Source organism: Macrotis lagotis, chromosome 7, assembly GCF_037893015.1.
Source record: "Macrotis lagotis isolate mMagLag1 chromosome 7, bilby.v1.9.chrom.fasta, whole genome shotgun sequence".
NCBI classification, from domain to species: Eukaryota; Metazoa; Chordata; class Mammalia; order Peramelemorphia; family Peramelidae; genus Macrotis; species Macrotis lagotis.
In genome coordinates, this window is record NC_133664.1 from 96,781,477 (window position 1) to 96,802,545 (window position 21,069).

The following is a 21,069-nucleotide window of genomic DNA, read 5'->3' on the forward strand; positions in this document are numbered from 1 at the left end:
CCACAGCAGGTCACTGTTCTCTTCAAATCTATCACATCGTTGATGAATGGTTCTTTTTACCCTGTCCAATCCAGGATATGAAGTCTGATTTTGGAGTAGCAAGATCTGCAGAGAGGGTAAAAGAGGCAATTTAGAGTCTTTGAATACTCATTGTGCAAATATATCCACAGTTATTTTATTTTCCTTGAGTAGAACAGATACATACAGAAAAATGGATAGCCCTAGAATAGCTGAACTTGATCACAATCAGGGATATGAAACACTGCCCAAAGAGATGAAAATATAACTAATTCTAGCTAAAATGTATTATGTAATTAATACATCTACATTATCATCTACTTGAAACGGTTGAATCTTTCGGCCAAGACTTAAGGGGCAGCTCTTTGATTGGTGTATGAAGTGGTAAAATGCAAATAGAAGATGGGGGTACTGGCTGTGCCCAATTTTGGACATAAGGAATCTTATGAACATTTTTATGCTCCACATTCTCTCATTTAACTGAGTAACCTCTTCCTGCACATTCAATTCAACTTATTTTCACAAAGGTCATCAATTACCACTTTTAGGTAAAAGCCATTAGCCCTTTCCTCCTCCTCTTTTAGGCTTTCTATGTCTTTGGACACATCAAATCTTTCCTCACTCTATTTTTAGAAAATTTCCATTTTTTCTAGTCTTTTTTTTCCTAACAATTACCCTACAAACTCAATGTGTGTCAATCAACTGATTCTGTTGACTGATTTTGCTAGCTAGATTGTTAGCATCTTGAAAAACAGACTGTCTTATTAATCCTTGCAGCACCCTTACCATCTGATTAAGTTACCACACAGCTGTTTATTGAATACTATATGGAACCAGAGTGTATTTAGGGGTTTTTTTTAAAGATTTTATTTGAGTTTTACAATTTTTCCCCCACCTTACTTCCCTCTCCATCCCCCCCACAGATAGCAATTTGTTGGTCTTTTCTTTGTTTCCATGTTGTACATTGATCCAAACTGAGTGTGATGAGAGAGAAATCATATCTTTAAGGAAGAAACAAAAAGTATAAGAGATAACAAGATAAGACAATAAAATATCTGGTTTTGTTTCTAAATTAAAAGGAATAGGCCTTGAACTTTGTTCAAACTCCACCGTTCTTTATCTGGATACAGATGGTATTGCAGAGAGCCCAAAATTGTGTCTGATTGTTGCATTAATGGAATGAGCAAGTCCATCAAGGTTGATCATCACCCCCATGTTGCTGTTAGGGTATACAGTGTTTTTCTGGTTCTATTCATCTCGCTCAGCATCAGTTCATGCAAATCCCTCCAGGCTTCCCTGAAATCCCATCCCTCCTGGTTTCTAATAGAACAATAGTGTTTCATGACATACATATACCACAGTTTGTTAAGCCATTCCCCAATTGAAGGACATTTACTTGATTTCCAATTATTTGCCACCACAAACAGGGCTACTATGAATATTTTTGTACAAATTATGTTTTTACTCTTTTTCATCATCTCTTCAGGGTATAGACCCAGTAGTGGTATTGTTAGACCAAAGGGTATGCACATTTTTGTTACCCTTTGAGCATAATTCCAAATTGCTCTCCAGAAAGGTTGGATGAGTTCACAGCTCCACCAACAGTGTAATATTGTCCCAGATTTTCCACAACCCTTCCAACAATGATCATTAGCCTTTCTGGTCATATTGGCCAGTCTGAGAGGTGTGAGGTGGTACCTCAGAGAAGCTTTAATTCGCATTTCTCTAATAATTAATGATTTAGAGCAATTTTTCATATGGCTATGGACTGATTTGATCTCCTCATCTGTAAACTGCCTTTGCATATTGACCATTTGTCAACTGGAGAATGACTTTTAAAAAAAAATATGACTCAGTTCTCTGTATATTTTAGAAATGAGTCCTTTGTCAGAATCATTAGTTGTAAAGATTGTTTCCCAATTTACTACATTTCTTTTGATATTGGTTACAGTGGTTTTATCTGTGCAAAAGCTTTTTAATTTAATGTAATTGAAATCATCTAATTTGTTTTTGGTGATGTTCTCCATCTCTTCCTTAGTCATAAACTGTTCCCCCTTCCATAGATCTGACAGGTAAACTAGTCCTTGATCTTCTAATTTGCTTATAGTATTGTTTTTCATGTCTGTAGCCATTCGGATCTTATCTTGGTAAAGGTTGTAAGGTGTTGGTCTAATCTAAGTTTCTTCCATACTAACTTCCCATTTTCACAGCAGTTTTTATCAAAGAGAGAGTTTTTATCCCAATAGCTGGACTCTTTGGGTTTATCAAACAGCAGATTACTATAATCGTTTTCTGCTATTGCACCTAGTCTATTCCACTGGTTCACCACTCTATTTCTTAGTCAATACCAAACAGTTTTGATGACTGATGCTTTATAATATAATTTTAGATCAGGAAAAGCTAAGCCCCCTTCTTTTGCAATTTTTTTCATTAAATCCCTGGAAATTCTTGACTTTTTATTTCTCCATATGAATTTACTTACAACTTTTTCTAACTCATTAAAGTAATTGTTTGGAATTTTGATTACTAGAGCACTAAACAGGTAGTTTAGCTTTGGTAGAATTGTCATTTTTATTACATTAACTCTACCTATCCATGAGCAGTTGATATTTACTCAGTTATTTAAATCTGATATAATTTGTGTGAGAAGTGTTTTATAATTGTTTTCAAAAAGTTTCTGAGTCTGTCTTGGCAAATAGACTCCCAGGTATTTTATATTGTCTGAGGTTACTTTGAATGGGATTTCTCTTTCTACCTCTTCCTGCTGTATCTTGTTAGACATATATAGAAAAGTTGAGGATTTATGAGGGTTTATTTTATATCCTGTAACTGCTAAAATTGCTAATTATTTCCAGTAGCTTTTTGGATGATTTCTTGGGATTCTCTAGGTAGACCATCATATCATCTGCCAAGAGTGAGAGTTTTGTCTCTTCCTTCCCAATTCTAATTCCTTCAATTTCTTTTCCTCTAATTGCTAAAGCTAACATTTCTAATATGATATTGAATAGTAGTGGTGATAATGGGCATCCTTGTTTTACCCTGATCTCATTGGGAATGCCTCTAGCCTCTCCCCATTGAATATAATGCTTGTTGATGGTTTCAGATAGATACTACTAATTATTCTAAGGAACAGTCCATTTATTCCTACACTCTCTAGTGTTTTTAATAGGAATGGGTGCTGTTGTCAAAAGCTTTTTCAGCATCTATTGATATAATCATGATTTCTGATAGGTTTGTTATTGAGATAATTAATTATACTAACAGTTTTTCTAATATTGAAGCAACCCTGCATTCCTGGGATAAATCCTACTTGATCATAATGTATTATCCCAGTGATAACTTGTTGTAATTGTTTTGCTAAGATTTTATTTAATATTTTTGCATCTATATTCATCAGGGAGATAGGTCTATAATTTTCTTTCTCTGTTTTAACTCTTTCTGGTTTAGGTATCAACACCATATTGGTTTCATAGAAAGAGTCAGGCAGAGTTCCATCTTTCCCTATTTTTCCAAAGAGTTTATATAGAATTGGAACCAATTTTCCTTAAAATGTTTGGTAGAATTCACTTGTGAATCCATCAGGCCTGGAGATTTTTTTCTTAGGGAGTTCAATGATGGCTTGTTGAATTTCTTTTTCTGAGATAGGGTTGTTTGGGTATTTAATTTCCTCTTCATTTAACCTGGGCAACTTATATATTTGTAAATATTCATCCATTTCACTTAGATTATCAAATTTATTGGCATAGAGTTGGGCAAAATAATTTCAAATTATTACTTTAATTTCCTCTTCATTGATGGTGAGTTTACCTTTTTCATTTATAATACTAACAATTTGGTTTTCTTGTTTTTTTGTTAATCATATTGACCAAAGGTTTATCACTTTTTTTGTTTTTTTATAAAACCAACTTTTGGCTTTATTTATTAATTCAATATTTTTTGCTTTAGATTTTATTAATTTCAGAGTGTATTTTGTTGAGAAATATCCAACAAGTGAACTCATCTTACCCAAGGATGTTAAGGTCTCATAATTCATCCCCCTCTCATGTTTGTAGATTTCCTTCTGCCACTCTTCCATGTTTCTCCACACCTTCTCAGAGAATATATAGTCACATCATCAAAGGTCAAGAAGGTCTGAAGCTGAAAACATTGAAAACACACTTAATACTTTATTGCTGACCCCAACATCTTCTTATATAATCTAGTTACATTTTTTAAAAACTATCAAAGCCACTTTCAAATGGCTACAAAAGTATTCCTTTATGGCTATATTTTCAGCATTTTGAAGTAGTTTAATAGCAGCATTCCAGCAGAACATCTATAAATATATTTTCCAAAATATCTGGGACTCATTTCCCAACTATAACCAAAATACTCTTGGCAAATTCTTCAAACAAGTCAAATTAACCTCTCAACTGTGCTATGGAATTCTGAAGCTTTGGTTTGCTATTTTTATTCACTGGTCTTGGGAGAATTATCAGATAAAATTATTTCATGAAAGCCATCAAAAGTTCCTCTGCTAGGTGGCTAAATATCACTTTTAACAAAGTTCAAGGTATTTTTATGTATATCTGAAAGTAAACTGGTAATGATATGAAATGGGTTTAAGTTCAGGCTCTACTATTCACTTCATATTCCTCACCTATACAATGGAAATACATCCATATTTGAATGGTACTAGACTCCTGAATGATCATAAGCAATCCTACAGAGAGGATTTACCCAGCATCATGTTAGGGGTCCTTCTCAGATCTTTCAACATTCTCTAAGTACCAAGAAAGATCTTGGGCTATTACTCTATGATTCACTGCTCTTGTTATATGAATGACTCATCTACTTTTCCATTCATATTTGCTGGATTATTTTTATATCATTTTTATATGAAAACAGGTTTTGATCATATTGTTGCAAACTGCTGGAGAGTATCTCTCATTTAATTCACCCACTACCTATTTGCTGTGTCTTCTGTGAATCCTAATGTATCACAAAAATATGAGGTGCTTAATAATATTATCACTATTTATAAGACAAACTGAATGTCCTACCTGCAAAAATACTGATAACTAGTATTAGCTTATCTTAATGACAAAGTCTCCCTGATTCTTTTTTTTTCATTGCACATCACTTATTATAGTGAACAACAAAAAGGGGGAGGGGAGGAGGTTAGTACAGTTAATGTTAAAGCTGATGAAGACCCAGGTGGTTGGACATGAGGTAGAAGGCAGTGGGAAACTGAGACATATTTCAACATAATCTAGGAGCATTTCACTTCCACAGAACAGAGCAGGGGTTATAAAATACACAGTGTAATGTATTTCTTTACCTCTTAGAAATCAAGGAACTCTCCTGTGATGCTTCTTGAGATGTCTGATGACGACCAAGTGGGACAGTTTAATTTCAAAAGCCACTAATAACCAGTCTGAAAAGGGCCTTTTGTGAAAGCAAATGCATCAAGTAAACATTAAGACATGATCTCAACCTCCCAGGTTAATTTTTCTTGAATTAGGGAGGGCAAACAAGACTTTAATGACTTGTTAAATGACCACCTGAGTTATGGGCAGCTTCCTACAACATCCCCTGAGAGGGCTGCTCTACTGGCACAACTGGCTCATAGGAATAACTGGAACAATTGCTTCTTTGACCCACAACAGTCATTTCTTACTAGGTCTCCATCTCTAACCAGGTCCTTAATGGGCCAAACAACCCAGGAGGCATTTTGACTAAAGTGGTTGAAGGGGGATCAACAAGAGAGAAAGGAATTGGTCTGAAATAGGAAAGAAGAAAATGAGAAAAGGAACTATCGGTCCCCCACCTGCAGCTATGTGTTATGATCCCTAAAGCAATGGTCAGTGTGTGGAACAGGCAGGGGAGAGACCGAGTGGTGGAGAAAGTGAGAAGGGAAGGACTTGGCTACTGCTGTACTGACAACCCACTTTCCCTTCTTGGCCTTGCCCTGGGCTGCCACAGCCTCCATGGCTTTGCGAATGATCTCTTCATCTCCAAGGAACTGCATTGGCTTGATAGGTTTCAGATTCTTGTCTAATACATGATGGGAATGGGAATGCCAGTGGGCAGATTCAGCTCCATGACTGCTTCTTCAGACAGACTCTAAAGATGCTTGACAATCCCTCGAAGACTAACGCTATAGGCTGCAACCAGAACTCATTTTTCTTCCTTGATCTGAGGGATGATTTCCTTGTTCCAGAAGGGTAGAGCCGGAGCAGTGGTGTCTTTCAAGCTCTCACAGGAGGGTAGCTGATCCTCAGTAAGATCTGCATAGCAACGGTCCTTGCTGATGTTGCTGTAGAAAGGGTGGTCAGTCTCCATTGGAGGTGGAGGGAAGTAGAAGGACGCCGCCAGATCTTCACCTGGGCCTCACCATGCTTAGCCGCTGTCTGCTTTGCTGCCACTCATTGAGGTGCCAAGTCCTCACAACAGGCAACCACATCTGGTCAATGGCATCTAGTATTGTCCAAAGGGTACGAATTGCTCTCTTCTGGACAGAGGTGAAGCAGATATCAAATTCATAACCAGCATCTCATAGCGCCTGGCCACTGTGCTTGGCCACCTCATGCCTGGCAGGGCTCAGGTCCACATCATACCAGCTGCTGAAGCATTTCTCCAGATTCCAAGGTGTTCTCTTCATGCCTGATCAGCACCAGCTTGTAAGTAGCCATGGCGGGGCAAAGGCTCAGGGCAGATGGCACAGAGGGAACCAGTGGACAAACCAGCGTGCCTTCCTGACTCTAAGACCAATACTCTATCCACTGCCACTTAGCTGTCCCAGGTGGCCTGCTCATCAGATTTGAAGATGCCCTAAAGCTGATATGGTTAACAAACATACTGGGATGAGTGTTAGTATTCAAAAAAGATTCTGACAGGCCAAACTATTAGGTTGAATCTAGAAAGATGAGATTCAAATGTAAAGTCTTTATATGTATGTATCATATTTATAAATTTTAGATGAGGAATGACTAGACAGCAATTTGTCTGAATAAAATCTGGGATGTTTTAGTGTATTACTAGCATTGTGATGTGGCAACCAAAAAGTTAATGCAATATGGTGCTGCAATAAAAGAGGCATTGTTTTCAGGAATAAGGTGATAATATTGTTGAATTTTGTTTTTGTCAGTACTCCACTATTGGAGTACTGTGTTCAGTTCTGGATACCACTTTAAAAAGGACATTAATGAGTTAGAGATGGTCCAGAAGGTCAACCAAGATGATGAAGGCTTGGGGGGGTGGCTAGGTGGCGCAGTGGATAGAGCACCGGCCCTGGAGTCAGGAGTTCCTGAGTTCAAATCGGACCTCAGACACATAATTGCCTAGCCATGTGGCCTTGGGCAAGCCACTTAACCCCATTGCCTTGCAAAAACTAAAAAAAAAAAAAAAATGATGAAGACTTGCCTTAATCTCTCATCGTATTGGGAAAGGTTGAAGGAACTAGAGATACTCTGAATCTAACAATGTGGGGAATGTCCCTGCTATGATATGTTCCTATGGCTGTCATGAAACCTTTTGTTCTATCTAGGTCCATGGTGCAATGTTTCATCCATGTTATTTCAGGGAAAAGGAAGAATCCTCAGTCAAAATTCTTTTTTTTTTAGGTGCCAATTTTAAATACTTTATTTTCCAGGACAAAGAATTGCATTTCCACTTTTTTACAGTACTGATAAAGTGCAATGTTGTTCACTTCTCCCTCTGCACATATTCAAGTATTCAGAATGCCCAGATTTATACAGTAGCTTAAATGTTACTTTTAAACTGGCTACTGCCTTAGCTAAAATTTGAGTCCTTCAATTTTTGGAAAGTTGTGTGGAAAATTCTTAATTGACCCCATTGACAATAGGAGACATCTAGAGAACTGGTTTCCTGTTAGACATCTAGAGAACTGGTTTCCTGATGAAAATTGACCAAAGAATATGTTATCCTCCCTCTTGATTGCAGGCTTAGTTCTGCAGCACCCCCATCTCCTTTCAAAGCATTCTCATAAGAATGAGAAATGTTTTCATATCTCCTGTAGAGGAAAATTTGATTGTCCATGGAAACAGAGCAAAAACACTTGTTACAAGGTATAAGAAGAAATAGAAAGGGAAATCTCAACAGGTTTAATGAAGTGAAATGGGATAGATCACTAAAGGGAAGTCTGAACAGACATTTATCACACAATAGGGAAAGAGACAGGTAAGCCATATAAAGCTGGCAAGAAACTTAAGCAACCTTCAACATAAATTTGAATAACAGAGAGATATAACTGGCTCCATGAAAACAGCTTCCAGGACTTAAACCTTTAAGTCCCTACACTTCCTTTTGTCTTTTAAAACCAGAATTATTGTTAAAATAAATGTCAGGGGGTGGCTAGGTGGTGTAGTGGATAGAGCACCGGCCCTGGATTTCAGGAATACCTGAGTGCAAATCCAACCTCAGACTCAGACACTTAATAATTACCTAGCTGTGTGGCCCTGGGCAAGCCACTTAACCCCAAGAAATCTTAAAAAAAAAACCCAACCCTAAAATAAATGTGAATCCATGCTCTGGGTACCACAGCTTAGGAAAATCACTGACAAACTGGAGAGCAACCAGTAGGATCTATTTCTTATGAGGATAGGTTGCTGGAAATGGCAATGTTACCCTGGGAAAAAACACAGAAGGACCACCAGAGAACAATCGGGTAGATTATACTGATTTGCCTAGAGAGGTTTCTGAGAAAACAGGTTCATTTCCATCCTTTAATGAAAAACATCCGGAGGATTTTAGTGACAGTATCTCCTCTCCTCAGCACAAATGAAAGCTTTTCCCCAAATCTAGAGAGACCGAGTCAGGTCCCCTCAAGACATGAAATGTGGGAAGAGGGATGAAGAAGCTGACAAGGTGGTCTTTTTGTGACTGTTTCCTAGCCCAAATTGGCTAGTTCAGGCTTCCCTTCAGTGATCTATCCCATTTCACTCCATCAAACCTGTTGAGATTTCCCTTTCTATGTTTTCTTATACGTTACAACAAGTGTTTTAGCTTTGTTTCCATGAACAATCAGATTTTCCTCTGCGGGAGACCATCCTAGCGCCAAAAGTCCTGACTTGGAAGTCAAGACCAAGAGGCCATGGCTGGTTTCCGTGTTAAAACCATTTAATGAGCTAAAAGTCACTTTTCTCTCTGGGTTTCAGGTTCATCATCTGTACTGGGGAAGCTCGAAATCCAAATAAGCTTCCGATTTTTCTTTAGACTGGACGAATGCCTGAAGCTTTGGCTGGGAGTAAGGAGGAGGTGAAAAGGCCCCCAAAGCGCCCCTTTCTCCCGGTCCCTCTTCCTCCTGTAAACGAGCCCCCACAGTCCAGTGGGCTCAGGGGCGCCTCCAGCTCCTGCGGCGGGGGGCAACTCCCACATCTCCGACTCTGGAGACTTAAAGAGCCCCCCGCCTCGGGGACGAAGGCCCAGGCCCCCATGGGTGTTGGAGCCCGACCACCGCCCCTCCGTAAGCGCAGGAGCAGGAACCTTGACCGTGACCTCCAGCTCCCGCAGGCACCAGCCCGGCCCCTACCGCTCCGGCTTCCAATCGGTGCAGCCGCAGACCCTCCCTCCGCCCGCCCCGCCCCGGGCCGCGTCGTCTGTTGCCAAGGTTACACGCGGGGAATCCTGGGAACCTTCCTTCCCCACCCCTGCAGCTCTGCCCTTCTCGCCCTGGCACCTCTCGCCCTGGCACCTCCTGCGGGCCTGCGGGGTAAAGGGGCCCCCGAGGTCCGGGGGGACCCCACGGGGGGGGATTAGACGGGTGTGGAGGGGATTTCCATATCCAGGGCCAAGAGACATCGAGGAAGAAAGACCCAGGGGCCAGGATGGGCCTGGCTTGTGAGAAGCTGGGGGATCCCCGCCAGAAATGGAGGGAAAGAGAAATGGCACGTGGGGAGAGGAGGTGGAGGCCCAACCGCGGCCGGTCTCCCCCGGGATGGCTGACAAACACAGTGTGGACTTCCCTGGGGACCGGGGGCAGGCGTGCCAAGCCGGGCGAGGGGGCAGGGGCGGAGAGATGGGAGGCTCGTGGAGAAGACTCGGAAGAAATGGAGTCGTGTGATGGGCCAGGCTGGATGCAGGGGCTGGCAGCCAGGATGGAAAGGGGCAGCTGCCGCCTGGGCCGAGGCGGCACCCAGCTGTTGCTTGGTGAGTGACTGCGGGGCATGGCTGGATATGTGGCTAGACGGCAATTTGTCCGAGTAAAATCTGGGATGTTCCAGTGTATTGTGAGCACTGTGATGTGGCAGTCAAAAAGTTAATGCAGTGTGGTGCTGCAGTAAAAAGAGGCATTGTTTTCAGGAATAAGGTGATAATATTGTTGAATTTTGCCTTTGTCAGACCACTTTTGGAGTACTGTGTTCAGTTCTGGATACTACTTTAAAAAGGACATTAATAAATTGGAGATGGGCCAGAAGGGTAAACGAGATGATGAAGGCTTGCCTTAATCTCTCATTATATTAGGAAAGGTTGAAGGAACTAGAGATGCTCTGAATCTAACCATTTGGGGAGTACCCCCAATTTTTGTGCTTAACCCCATTTGCCTTGCAAAAACCTAAAAGAAAAACAGACGTTGAAAACAAAACTTGCCTGCTAAAACATTTCAACTTTTAAATTAATTGCATTCACAGAAGAAATTATTCCCCAGAACACCCTCTTCCTTTTGCTAAGATCACATGCTCGACCTTGGTTTCTTTTTTGTTAGATTTCACATTTGGTTCAAGATCCTCACTGAAACATTCCTTGACCACAAAGAACTTAGATTCTGTATTCATGGTAGATGGCAATTTTATAATTTAAAATATTTCAAAACTTCTTTGTAGATCACACATTTAAAGGTGACAAGATAAATATCTTTTATGTTGAATATATTAATAAAAGCCTAACTTTGAATATCAACAAAAAAACTAGATGTGTTTCTTGTTTTTTTAGGGTGTTTTTTTTTTGCAAGGCAACAGGGTTAAGTGGCTTGCCCAAGTCCACACAGCTAAGTAATTATTAAGTGTCTGAGGCCGCTTTGAACTCAGGTACTCCTGACTCCAGGGCCAGTGCTCTATCCACTGCACCACCTAGCTGCCCCTAGATGTGTTTCTTAACTATACTTAATTTATACATATATAATAATTTTAAAAATGATTTTCTCTAAGACCTTTCAGGATTCTTCAAGAGAAGTATCCAGAGGCAAACTGCATTTTAGGATGAAGAATTGAATGTTATATCCTCAAATATTCCATTTTTTCCCCAATTGTACGGCTCTCTGTTTTTCACTTCCATTTTCACAGGGTTGTGTTTTCAAACTGACATCCATATTTGGGTTACAGTTTCATGGTTTAACTTCATCAATAATCTCTTGAATTGTTTTTTTTTAAGGGTCTTGAGTTCCTTCCTGATGGAGCTATCAACCTTTTGTTTCAATAAACTGAAAAACCACTCTGATATTTAGGAGGAGAGAGGGAATGAATGAACAGAAGTTCCTCTATCTATAGAGGAACTAGAAGTGACTGATTGGATATTATAAGAAGGGTATGGAGAATAGAACCCAATTAACTGTCACTAGCAGAGATGGATGAGACTAAGAGGTGGAAATTTTTTGGAGAAAAGATGATGAGTTTCAATACCAATGCTTCTTTGTCTATACTTTCTCAAGTTCATGAATCTCTGTTCTTTTCTAATCTGCTTTTCCCATTGGTGGCTTTTGTCTTAGATGTATATTCCATAATCCATTTTTGAAATGTCTTAAATTATACAAATACTAGCCATTAACTACTATTATAGGATATAAGATCCTTGAGAGCAAGAAATACTTCATTTTTCCCTTTTTTTATCCTCAGGGCTTTTTTAAAATGCCTGCTATGTGGCAGGCACTTTATAAATACTTGTTGAAAACATGCCAACTCTTCCATTGGAATGTAAGTCTCCTGACAATACAGTCAAGACAAGAAACATTTATTGAGCATTTACTCTAGGTCAGATACAATATTAAGCTCTGAGAATACAAATACAGGCAAGAGAGGACAGGAAAGTAATTATTTGAAAAGGCGGGAGGAAGGTACCTGCATTGGAACATAGTGGCAAATTTCAGAGAGCTAGAAGAAGAAATAGATGTTCTGAAGGAGGGTTCACAGGGACATGTGAATGTTCCAGGATAAGAATAGCCCAGGAGATGAAAGAAATGCCAGGGTGAGAAGACAGTTGAGGCATGGTGGCAAAAGTCCAGAGTCAGCAGAGCTAGCAGAAGATTGAAGTATGGCAGGCATGGCCCCATCCTCAAAGTTAAGGTTCTGAAGCTGGGTCAGGAAACTACCAATGGGAGAGTATTTTGAATCTGTATCCTTGGTACCTAAATAATGAAAACTCCGTGACTGCTCAATTGATTAACTCTTACCATGTGAATGCCTCACCCGCAGCACAATGTACTTTGAGGATGTCCCTTGCTGTAGTGCTGATTCAAACTCTGATTCTAAGCTTCACTTTCAACTCTTTGTGGTGCTCAGCACTTCCTCTTCATTGCAATGTTGATATCTGCAGGGAAGATGTGGAATTCGATGTGGATTTTGAGGGATGAATGAGATTTCAGCAGGTCTATATTAAGGGATAATGAGTGTGAGTTGAAGGTGAGAGACAGAAGAAAGGAATATGATGACACTTGGAAGATTTGGCTTGTCCTTTATATAGCTCCAGAGAGGATAGGAGACAAAGAACAGGGTGAATGGTAGGCATTATAGAAAGGTAGGTTATAAGTAGGCAGCAGTGAATGAGGCAAGCTGAGCTGCCAGTGTGCTGAGGAGGCTGGATTTTCTTTCTGTTCCCTTTCTCTCTAAAAGGATTTGCTTTCCTTTCGAATTCAGCTGGCCCAGAACAGCTGCATGCAGTTTGAAAATGAAAGCATCCTTTCCCACTCTTTCCTGCCAGTTGAATCATATGCCAGGCTTGTAACAGTTTTATGCTTCTCTTCCACATGGTTCTAGTCACTCCAGTCCTAAGACTACCTACCTCTGTCAAACATTTAGTTTAGATCAAGGAATACTCCCATTCCCTTGTATTTGCTCCGTTTATTTGTGAGCCTCAAGTATAGCTAAGCATTTCTGATGGTCAACAAATTTAAGCTAATGATCTCTTCATTGAATGCAATAAATGAATGCAAACTAGCTAGTTTACCCTGCCAACTGTAAGAGGGAAAAATACCTTTGCTAGGAAGTAAAAGTTGTCCTTGGTTCTTACTACTCTGGAGCAGATCATTGGTTTGGGGACTCCCATTATGGCACATATGAGCATATGCTTAGTCCAGATCTTCTGATAGGCTAGCATGGTTTAATCTATTGACATGCTGTCCCTTTCTCTGGTCTCCTTTTTCTTCTTACCCAGATATCATTAATCTTTTTCTTTTTCTTCCAAAAGGGTAAGTTTTGAAAGCAAGGAATCAAGTTTAGCTCTTCCCACAAATCTCTGTCTTAAAGTCAGTGAACATAGGTGAAAACCACTAAAAACCAGAAGTAATATTGTGAGTTAGTGATCTCCCACTCACTGGAAGCATTTCAACAGATTGTATAACTGCAAATGTTGCTGAAGCATTTCATGGGCAGCATGTTGGGTTGGAACAACCTCTAAGCTTCATTCCACCTCCAGTGTTCCATGATTCTGTGAGTCTCATTACCTTGTTTATTCACAAGAGACAAGAATGATGGGGGAGATACTGTCAGAACAAATCTGAGTGATGTGAAATGAGGAGGAGCAAGCTCTTGGCAAAAGGAATCTTTTTTTTTTAATAAGATGTGAAGCAAAGTCTTAGTTGATAGGGTGGCATTAGAGGAAATACAGGGAGGTACGAGGGGGCATGAAAAGGTTTGGAAAAGCCTCTCTGGTTAGTGGGAGTAAATTAATTAGAGAGATATAAAAGGCCTGGTTGAAGTTAAGTAACATAAATGTATAGTGGATTTGGCACAATTCTGTGGATTTCTCCAGTTTTATTCAGTAGAAAAGTATGAGTAAAGGCAACAGAAAATGGGAGGCTTGGCAGGACAAGATAAGCTTGATGAAAAGGGACTGAGATGAATTGGTTTACCAAGAGGTTTACCAAGAGAGGTGAAAGAAAGAGAGAGTAGAGGTGAAGGGGTGATGGCTTGGGAAAGAACTGTGTTGAGAGATCCCTTTTAATACAGAAGCTTTGTACTTCACATAATTAAATCTGATTTTACATTTTTCTAAGATTTTTTTCTTAGAAATAAAATAACTCAGGAATATGTATTTATTTTTTTATTTAGAAAATATAGTTATTATACCTTTACATTGTAGTAAGTATTCCTAATGACTGTAACTGGGGTGATGAACTAGATTCCCAGCCTTGTAACTAATTAGGAGACTTCTGAGTAGTAGGAAGCAGAGAGAGATTTAAAGGTTCATATCAAAATAAATTTAGAGCTAGAGGGGACCTTAAAAGTCATCTAGTGACTAGATTCTAGTCAATCACCTCATTTTATAGGTTAAAAAACAGACCCAGAGAGTTAAAATGACTTGCCCAAAATCACATAGGTAATAAGAGGCAGAGGTAGGATTCTACAGAAATTCTCTGACTACAAATTTAGTGTTCTTTTTTTGAATTCAAATTTCGGCATTCTTTTCGTTCCAAAGAAGTACATTTTCCACTTAGGTAAAATAGGCCTTATCAATGTAGCAGAAAAATAGAAAAGCCTGATTACAGATATATAAAAAGAAATGGAGCTGCAATTATTTCTATGTCTCAAAAAAAGCATTTTAATACTGTTTTCTTTCATCTTTATATCTATGACTCAGAACTGCAGATAAAAATTCTTAGTATTTTCAAGTACAATTAGTTCATAAAAAGAATATACAGGGGCATAGAATTGCACATGACTGAGATTACTGAACTGAATGTTCTAGGCAGCAGGACTAGAGTTAGGAATGTAAGTATGAATAATGAAGCAGTCCCTACGCTCTAGAAGTTTATGTTCTAATGAGGCAATCAACAAGCACTTATAAAATGCATACAGAATATAATATAAATACAAATTATTATTTTACTATTGCTATTTACTATTATTATTAGTGGGAGATATTATATAATACAAGGCACAAGCCCCTGATAAGGGAGAGATCAGGAACGGTTTTGTGCAGAAAATAATGCTGCAGCTACATCTTAGAGGAACAGAGGAATTCTGTGAGCTAAGCCTGTGGGGCAACCAGGGCAAAAGTTGCAGAGATGGGAGATGGAGTCATATTTAAAGAACCGAGAGAAGGCCAATTTGACCGGATCAAAGAAATGAAGAGAGGAAGTGATGTTCATTGAAGCCGGAAAGCTAAGTTGGGAGCAGGGCTTTAAAAGATAAACAGCAAAGTTTCTATTTTATCCCAGAGGGAATAAATAATGGATTTGGTTAAAGAGGAGAAGGTTAGATCTGTGTTGAAGGAACTTTTACTTTGGCAGCAATGGATAACTTAGGGTGGAATGATAAGACTTTGAGGGAGAGAGAGACCAGTCGGAAGGTGCGAGGTGATGAGTGCTTGGACTAAGGGAGCTAATGTGCGAGAGAAGGGAGAGAAGGGGACAGCTGAGAGAGGGTGAAGGCAAAACCTGACGAGCGATTCACTCTGTGGGGCAAGGGAGAGTGCGGAGTGCGGGCTTATGTTGAGATTACGAACCTGGGACAACGGAAGGGTGATGCTGTCTTTGACAGAAGTTGTTAAGTTGGGAATGAAGGAAGGGTTACGGGGGAAATAGAACGCATTCAGCTTAGTTGTGTGGAACTGAAGACGTGTTAGGGATGCCGCTGAAACCATCCAGTCGGCAGTCGGCTTGCCTGACCGCAGTGCTAAAGGGGAGACTGGCCGGGCCGGGCACAGGGACTCCGGGAAGCCCGCGGAGTAGGGGGCGGCCCAGGGATGGGGGAATGGGGCAGCAGAGGCCCGAGGAGCGGCCGGACAGGCGGCAGAAAGCCGGGGGAGCCGTCCTGAAGCCCGAGAAAAGTGGGATCGGCGGGGGAGGCTGAAGCCCGAGGACAGCGCCTGCCTTCTGGCAGCGGGGGCTGAGCGGGGCTGGAGAGTTGCGCGGGGAGAGGAGCGGGACGGCGCGTCTGTGGGCTGGTCCGGCCCGGCCGGGCCCGGCTGGGGGCGGGGGCGGGGCGGCCCCGAGGCCCAGGCTGACGAGCGATCCCCACAAGTGGCTGCCTCCAGCCGGGGGGTGCGGGGAAGGGGGCAGGAGTCCCAGGATGCACCGCGTGGGCCCGGCAACAGCTGGCGTGGGCAGGAGGAGACGAGCGGGGCCGGGGCCGGGGCCGGGGCCGGGGCCGGGGCCGGGGCCGGGGCCGGGGCCGGGGCCGGGGCGCGGGTGCGGAGGCTCAGGCGGAGCCGGAGCGCGGGACGCCCGACGCCCCCGGGACCTCGGCGCCCCGCGCCCGCCCCGCTGACTCGGGCCCGCTTGTCCGAGATTCGGCGCCTCGGGCCTCGGAGGGAGGAGGCTGGGGAGAGGCTGCGGCTCGGACCGGACTCGGGCCGCGGACACAGACCATGGCCCGGAGGAGGCGCGTTAAGGTGAGCCGCGCCGAACTCTCCCCCAAGCCCGGCCTCGCCAGGACGCGCGCAGGGAGGAGGGGACTGGGGTCTGGGGTGACCCCGCCTGCCCCGGCCCACGGGCAAGACCGGAGGTTCGGTGTGGATGAACGAGGGGAGTCCGCGGCCCTGGAGACTGGGAGGAAAGGGCGACTTGGGGGGACTGCCTCGTCCTAATTCGGGGTACACCTAGAAGATGCGAGCTGCGCAGGGGGAGTCTGCCCTGGTCCGAGCGTCCGTGTCAACAGATTGAAACAGCCCCATTTTAGCTCGGTTTTGGGGGGCAGCGCTCGCCCCAAAACCTCGCCCTCCGTCCAGTGGGTGGCAGGGCCAAGTGCCCCGCGAAAGGAAGAGCTGACGGCCCTTGTGTGCTCTCAAGTTTGCCAGGCTCTTTACATACATGCGGAGAAAATCCCGTCATGGGAGGCTGAGCCTGGAACTTCCCCTGCGAGCAGCGACTACTGGCCAGTTACCATATCACTATAGATCAGGAAAATGCAGCATCTTCACGTTAGGCAGAAAAACTGATTCTGTTTCTTCCAAACTGGTAAATTCTTTTCTTGGTGAAGATTTCTTATTCTTTATTCTTATTCTTTCATATTCATTTCCCTCTTCTTTGGGGACAGAGTAATGATGATAGATCAAATCTTTACAGGTAAGAAGCACTTTAGTGAAGTATAAGAAGATGACTTTAAAAAAAAGATGACTGTTTTGAAACCATATCTTTTTATTACAACATGTGAACATGTGGTGGTCCTGCCGAGATCACTGTACCTCTACTACTCTTATGCCAAGGTCTTATACGCTGAGGAGTCTGTGTTTCTGTCAATCCTCCTGGGACCTATTTTGGGCAGCATGACTCTGCTTTGCTGTCTGTAGCTGCCAACCTTTTCGTTGCACTTGGAAAAAGGGCTTTCTTGTAAGAAGAATCCTCTAGGTGTTCCCCTGGAATACTTATGTCAAATAATGGAAATAAACACTGAGAAGTATATAGAAAATGTACCTTGAAAAATATGATTTTTCTTTTTCTAAAGGAAAAGCCTTCATAGATGATTTTAAAATATGGCAGAAGTGAAGGAAGATGGTGCCGAGGATTATCCTGGGCCTGAGTCAGTCAATAAATAAACATTTTTTAAATGCCCATTAGTGGTGAGAATCTGTTGTAGTTCTTATGAGATAATGTCATTTTTCTATTTCTCTTTTACTAAGGCTCTAATTACTAATAGATCTATTTTTTAGTCACCCAATGGGTCTTTTTGTCTGTGGAGGGGGGGAGAGACACACACACACACGGGGAGGGGGGGAGAGAGAGAGAGAGAGAAGAGAGAGAGAGAGAGAGAGAGAGAGAGAGAGAGAGAGAGAGAGAGAGAGAGAGAATATGAATTATTATGGGGTTCTGGATTTTATTGTAATTAGGAAAAGATCCCCAGATGTCTTAGATGAATCTACTCAAGCAGCATCCTGAAATGTTGAAATAAAGATCACCTTTAAGATGCTTAAAATATACAATGAGAAGAAACTGCTTTGTAATATTTTTTTTTCTGATAGGGCTAATCTTGGTCTTTTAAAAATGTATCATGAGGGGCCGCTAGGTGGCGCAGTGGATAGAGCACCAGTCCTGGAGTCAGGAGTACCTGAATTCAAATCCGACCTCAAACACTTAATAATGACCTAGCTGTGTGGCCTTGGGCAAGCCACCTAACCCCATTGCCTTGCAAAAACCTAAAAACAAACAAAAACCCCAAAAATATATCATGAAAAAAAAAGAGGTAACTAAGTGGGGCAGTGGTTAGAGTGTTGAGCCTAGAGTTAAGAAGACCTGAGTTCCAATGTGACTTAGGTACTTCCTAGTCGAATGACACTAGACAGGTCACTGTTTGTTCACCTCTTTCCTTATCTGTAAAATGAGGATAATGAGAGTACCTACTTTTTTGGAATTAAATGATGAGAATTAAATGATGATAATTAAAGAGCATTTAGCATAATGTCTGACCACAGTTAAGTGCTATCTAAATGTTAGTTATGATTATGTTTCTGATTCCAGGTGTCTGTGACATTCGATGATGTGGCTGTGTATTTTTCAAAGACTGAATGGAAGAAGCTGGAATGGTCCCAGAAAGAACTTTATAAGCATGTGATGAGGACTAATTATGAAACTTTGATCTCTTTGGGTAAGAAAGTTTCTTTATACACTCTGAGGGTAACTCTCATGGAATCAACATAGATAGCTCACCAACTCTCAATAGATAGTGTGATTTTTTGGGGGTTTTTTTTCCGATAAGGCAGTGGGGTTAAGTGACTTGCCCAAGGTCACACAGGTAATTATTAGATATGTGAGGTCACATTTGAACTCAGGTCCTCCTGACTCCAGGGCCGGTGCTCTATCCACTGGGCCACCTAGTTGCCCCCTGATAGTGTGATTTTTTTTTTAAAACATATTTTTTCAATTTATAGATGAGCTTCTGTACCTTTATTTAAACTGTACCTTTACCTTTACTTTAATCTAGGATAAAGCATCTATTTTTAAAACCTTTTTTAAGGTACATTAAAATGTTTATATGTTTAAAGCAACCATTTTATGTCTACTTTGTCTTTGAAATCTAATTAGAGATTGTATTACTCATTTCACATCTTTGCAATTTTATATAAACAATTTTAATCTACACCAGATCTTAGACCTTTTTTAAAGCATTTAAATAAAAAGGTTAGATTTGGGGTTTTTTAAAGGATATATTTCTTTTATCCACTGCCAGTTGTGATGAGGGTAGATACACAGTGTCCTCAGAGAGCTGCAGTGAATGTACTGACAGAAACTCTCAGTCCCTTTCTTGTGTAGATGTTATCAGATGGCTGAAATGCTATTATAAGCATAATCTCTCCCCTTGTTCCTGTTTTTCTAAGTAAAGTCAATACTTATAGCTGGAAATCATGCTGAGGTGGGAGAAGGGCTTGGGGGTCCCTCAAGATATAGAGATAGCATCATGTTGGTGAAAGTAAACCTATGTATCTTAGGGAAGAGGGCAGAGCTTTCCCTGCTCCTGTGGTAAGGGAAGTGAAGGGAGGTTGCCTAGCAATGGGTTGGAGGCAGAGAAATATGGACAAAAAGACATAAGCAACAGTAGAATGGTCAGGAGAGATGATAAAAATAGTTAAAAGGGGGGCAGCTAGGTGGCGCAGTGGATAAAGCACCGGCCCTGGAGTCAGGAGTACCTGGGTTCAAATCTGGTCTCAGACACTTAATAATTACCTAGCTGTGTGGCCATGGGCAAGCCACTCAACCCCATTTGCCTTGCAAAAACCTAAAAAAAAAAATAGTTAAAAGGGGTTTGGGACTAATGATGAGAAAGAGTGGGGTGGAAGTGGGAAATGTGATATTCTTTTTTTTTTTAAATTGACCTGTTTCATTTTGGTACAATGATTCCTTCTTAATAAATAAATCCTATTCTCCCTGTACCTTTTCTTAAACAGAAGAGAACGAAGGAGGAAGGGAGAGAGAAAGGAAGAAAGGAAAGGAAAGAAGAGAAACAAGCTTCCCCCCCCCGTGTGTGTGTGTGTGTGTGTGTGTGTGTGTGTGTGTGTGTGTGCATTCCAGGATGCCACTTGAGTGTGTATGTACACACACACACACACACACACACACACAAATAAACCTTAGCTAATAGCATAATATACCTTTTTGGTGGATGGTGTTGAAAGGGACCTGATTAGAGAGATTGTTCAGTGCTTAGAATAGAAAGGATTCTATCTTGTTGACTTTAAAATTCATGCAAGTTCTGAAGCTATCAAAGAATGAATATGACATTGACCAGAATATGTTGGAGAAATGTGTGTTCTTGAGGACAAATGCTATTTCCTTTGTTTTTGTGACCCAGAAACTAGCCCCAAATCAGAGCTTAATAAATGTTTATTGCATAAAATTAATTTGCTTTTAAAATTAGAGTTGCAGGGCAGTTAGGTGGCGCAGTGGATATAGCACCAGCTCTGGAGTTATGAGGAGCTGAGTTCAAATTCAGCCTCAGACACTTAATAATTACGCAACTATGTGACCTTGGGCAATTCACTTAATCCTCTTGACATAAAAAAACCCCCAAAATACCAAAAACAAAATAGAGTTAGCATGAATATATTGGTACACATGATAACTTTGTTTTTGTCATTGGCCTCCTTGGAGATATATACCTAATAGTGAGATCATTGGATTAACTAGATTTGGGTTCTTGAGAGACTTTTCTCACATACTTCTATTGTTTCCTAGAATCATTGGTCAAATTTCTAGCAAAATTAGTGTTTCCATTTTCCTATAACTCCTCCAACAATGATCATTTCCATCTTTCACTATCCATGCCAATTTGACATATATAAGGTGAAACTCAAATGCTTAGTTTATATTTCAGTCATTCTTAACAATTTGAAGAATATATTGAAATAGTTGTACAGAGCACAAGGGCACTTCCTCCTAATTGAATTTATAAGATGAATCTAACAAAT

The 21,069-nt window shown here is 41.1% G+C and overlaps 1 protein-coding gene and 1 pseudogene across 2 annotated transcripts in view; one reads left to right on the forward strand and one right to left on the reverse strand.

Annotated features, from left to right (window-relative positions):
• Window positions 1–5,303: 5,303 nt before the first annotated feature.
• Window positions 5,304–6,716, reverse strand: LOC141493743 (phosphoglycerate mutase 1-like; annotated as a pseudogene).
• Window positions 6,717–10,059: 3,343 nt separating this feature from the next.
• Window positions 10,060–21,069, forward strand: part of LOC141492788 (uncharacterized) — a 30,030-nt gene continuing 19,020 nt past the window's right edge. Inside the window, exons 1-2 of one of the 2 annotated variants that reach the window (XM_074193455.1) lie at window positions 10,060–10,167; window positions 18,626–18,752. In XM_074193455.1, the coding sequence (XP_074049556.1) occupies window positions 10,081–10,167; window positions 18,626–18,752 (214 nt within the window). In that variant the 5' untranslated portion in view covers window positions 10,060–10,080. Of the gene's footprint in view, window positions 10,168–16,453; window positions 16,564–18,625; window positions 18,753–21,069 lie in introns of those variants that run through there. The other variant, XM_074193456.1, reaches the window with a different exon arrangement.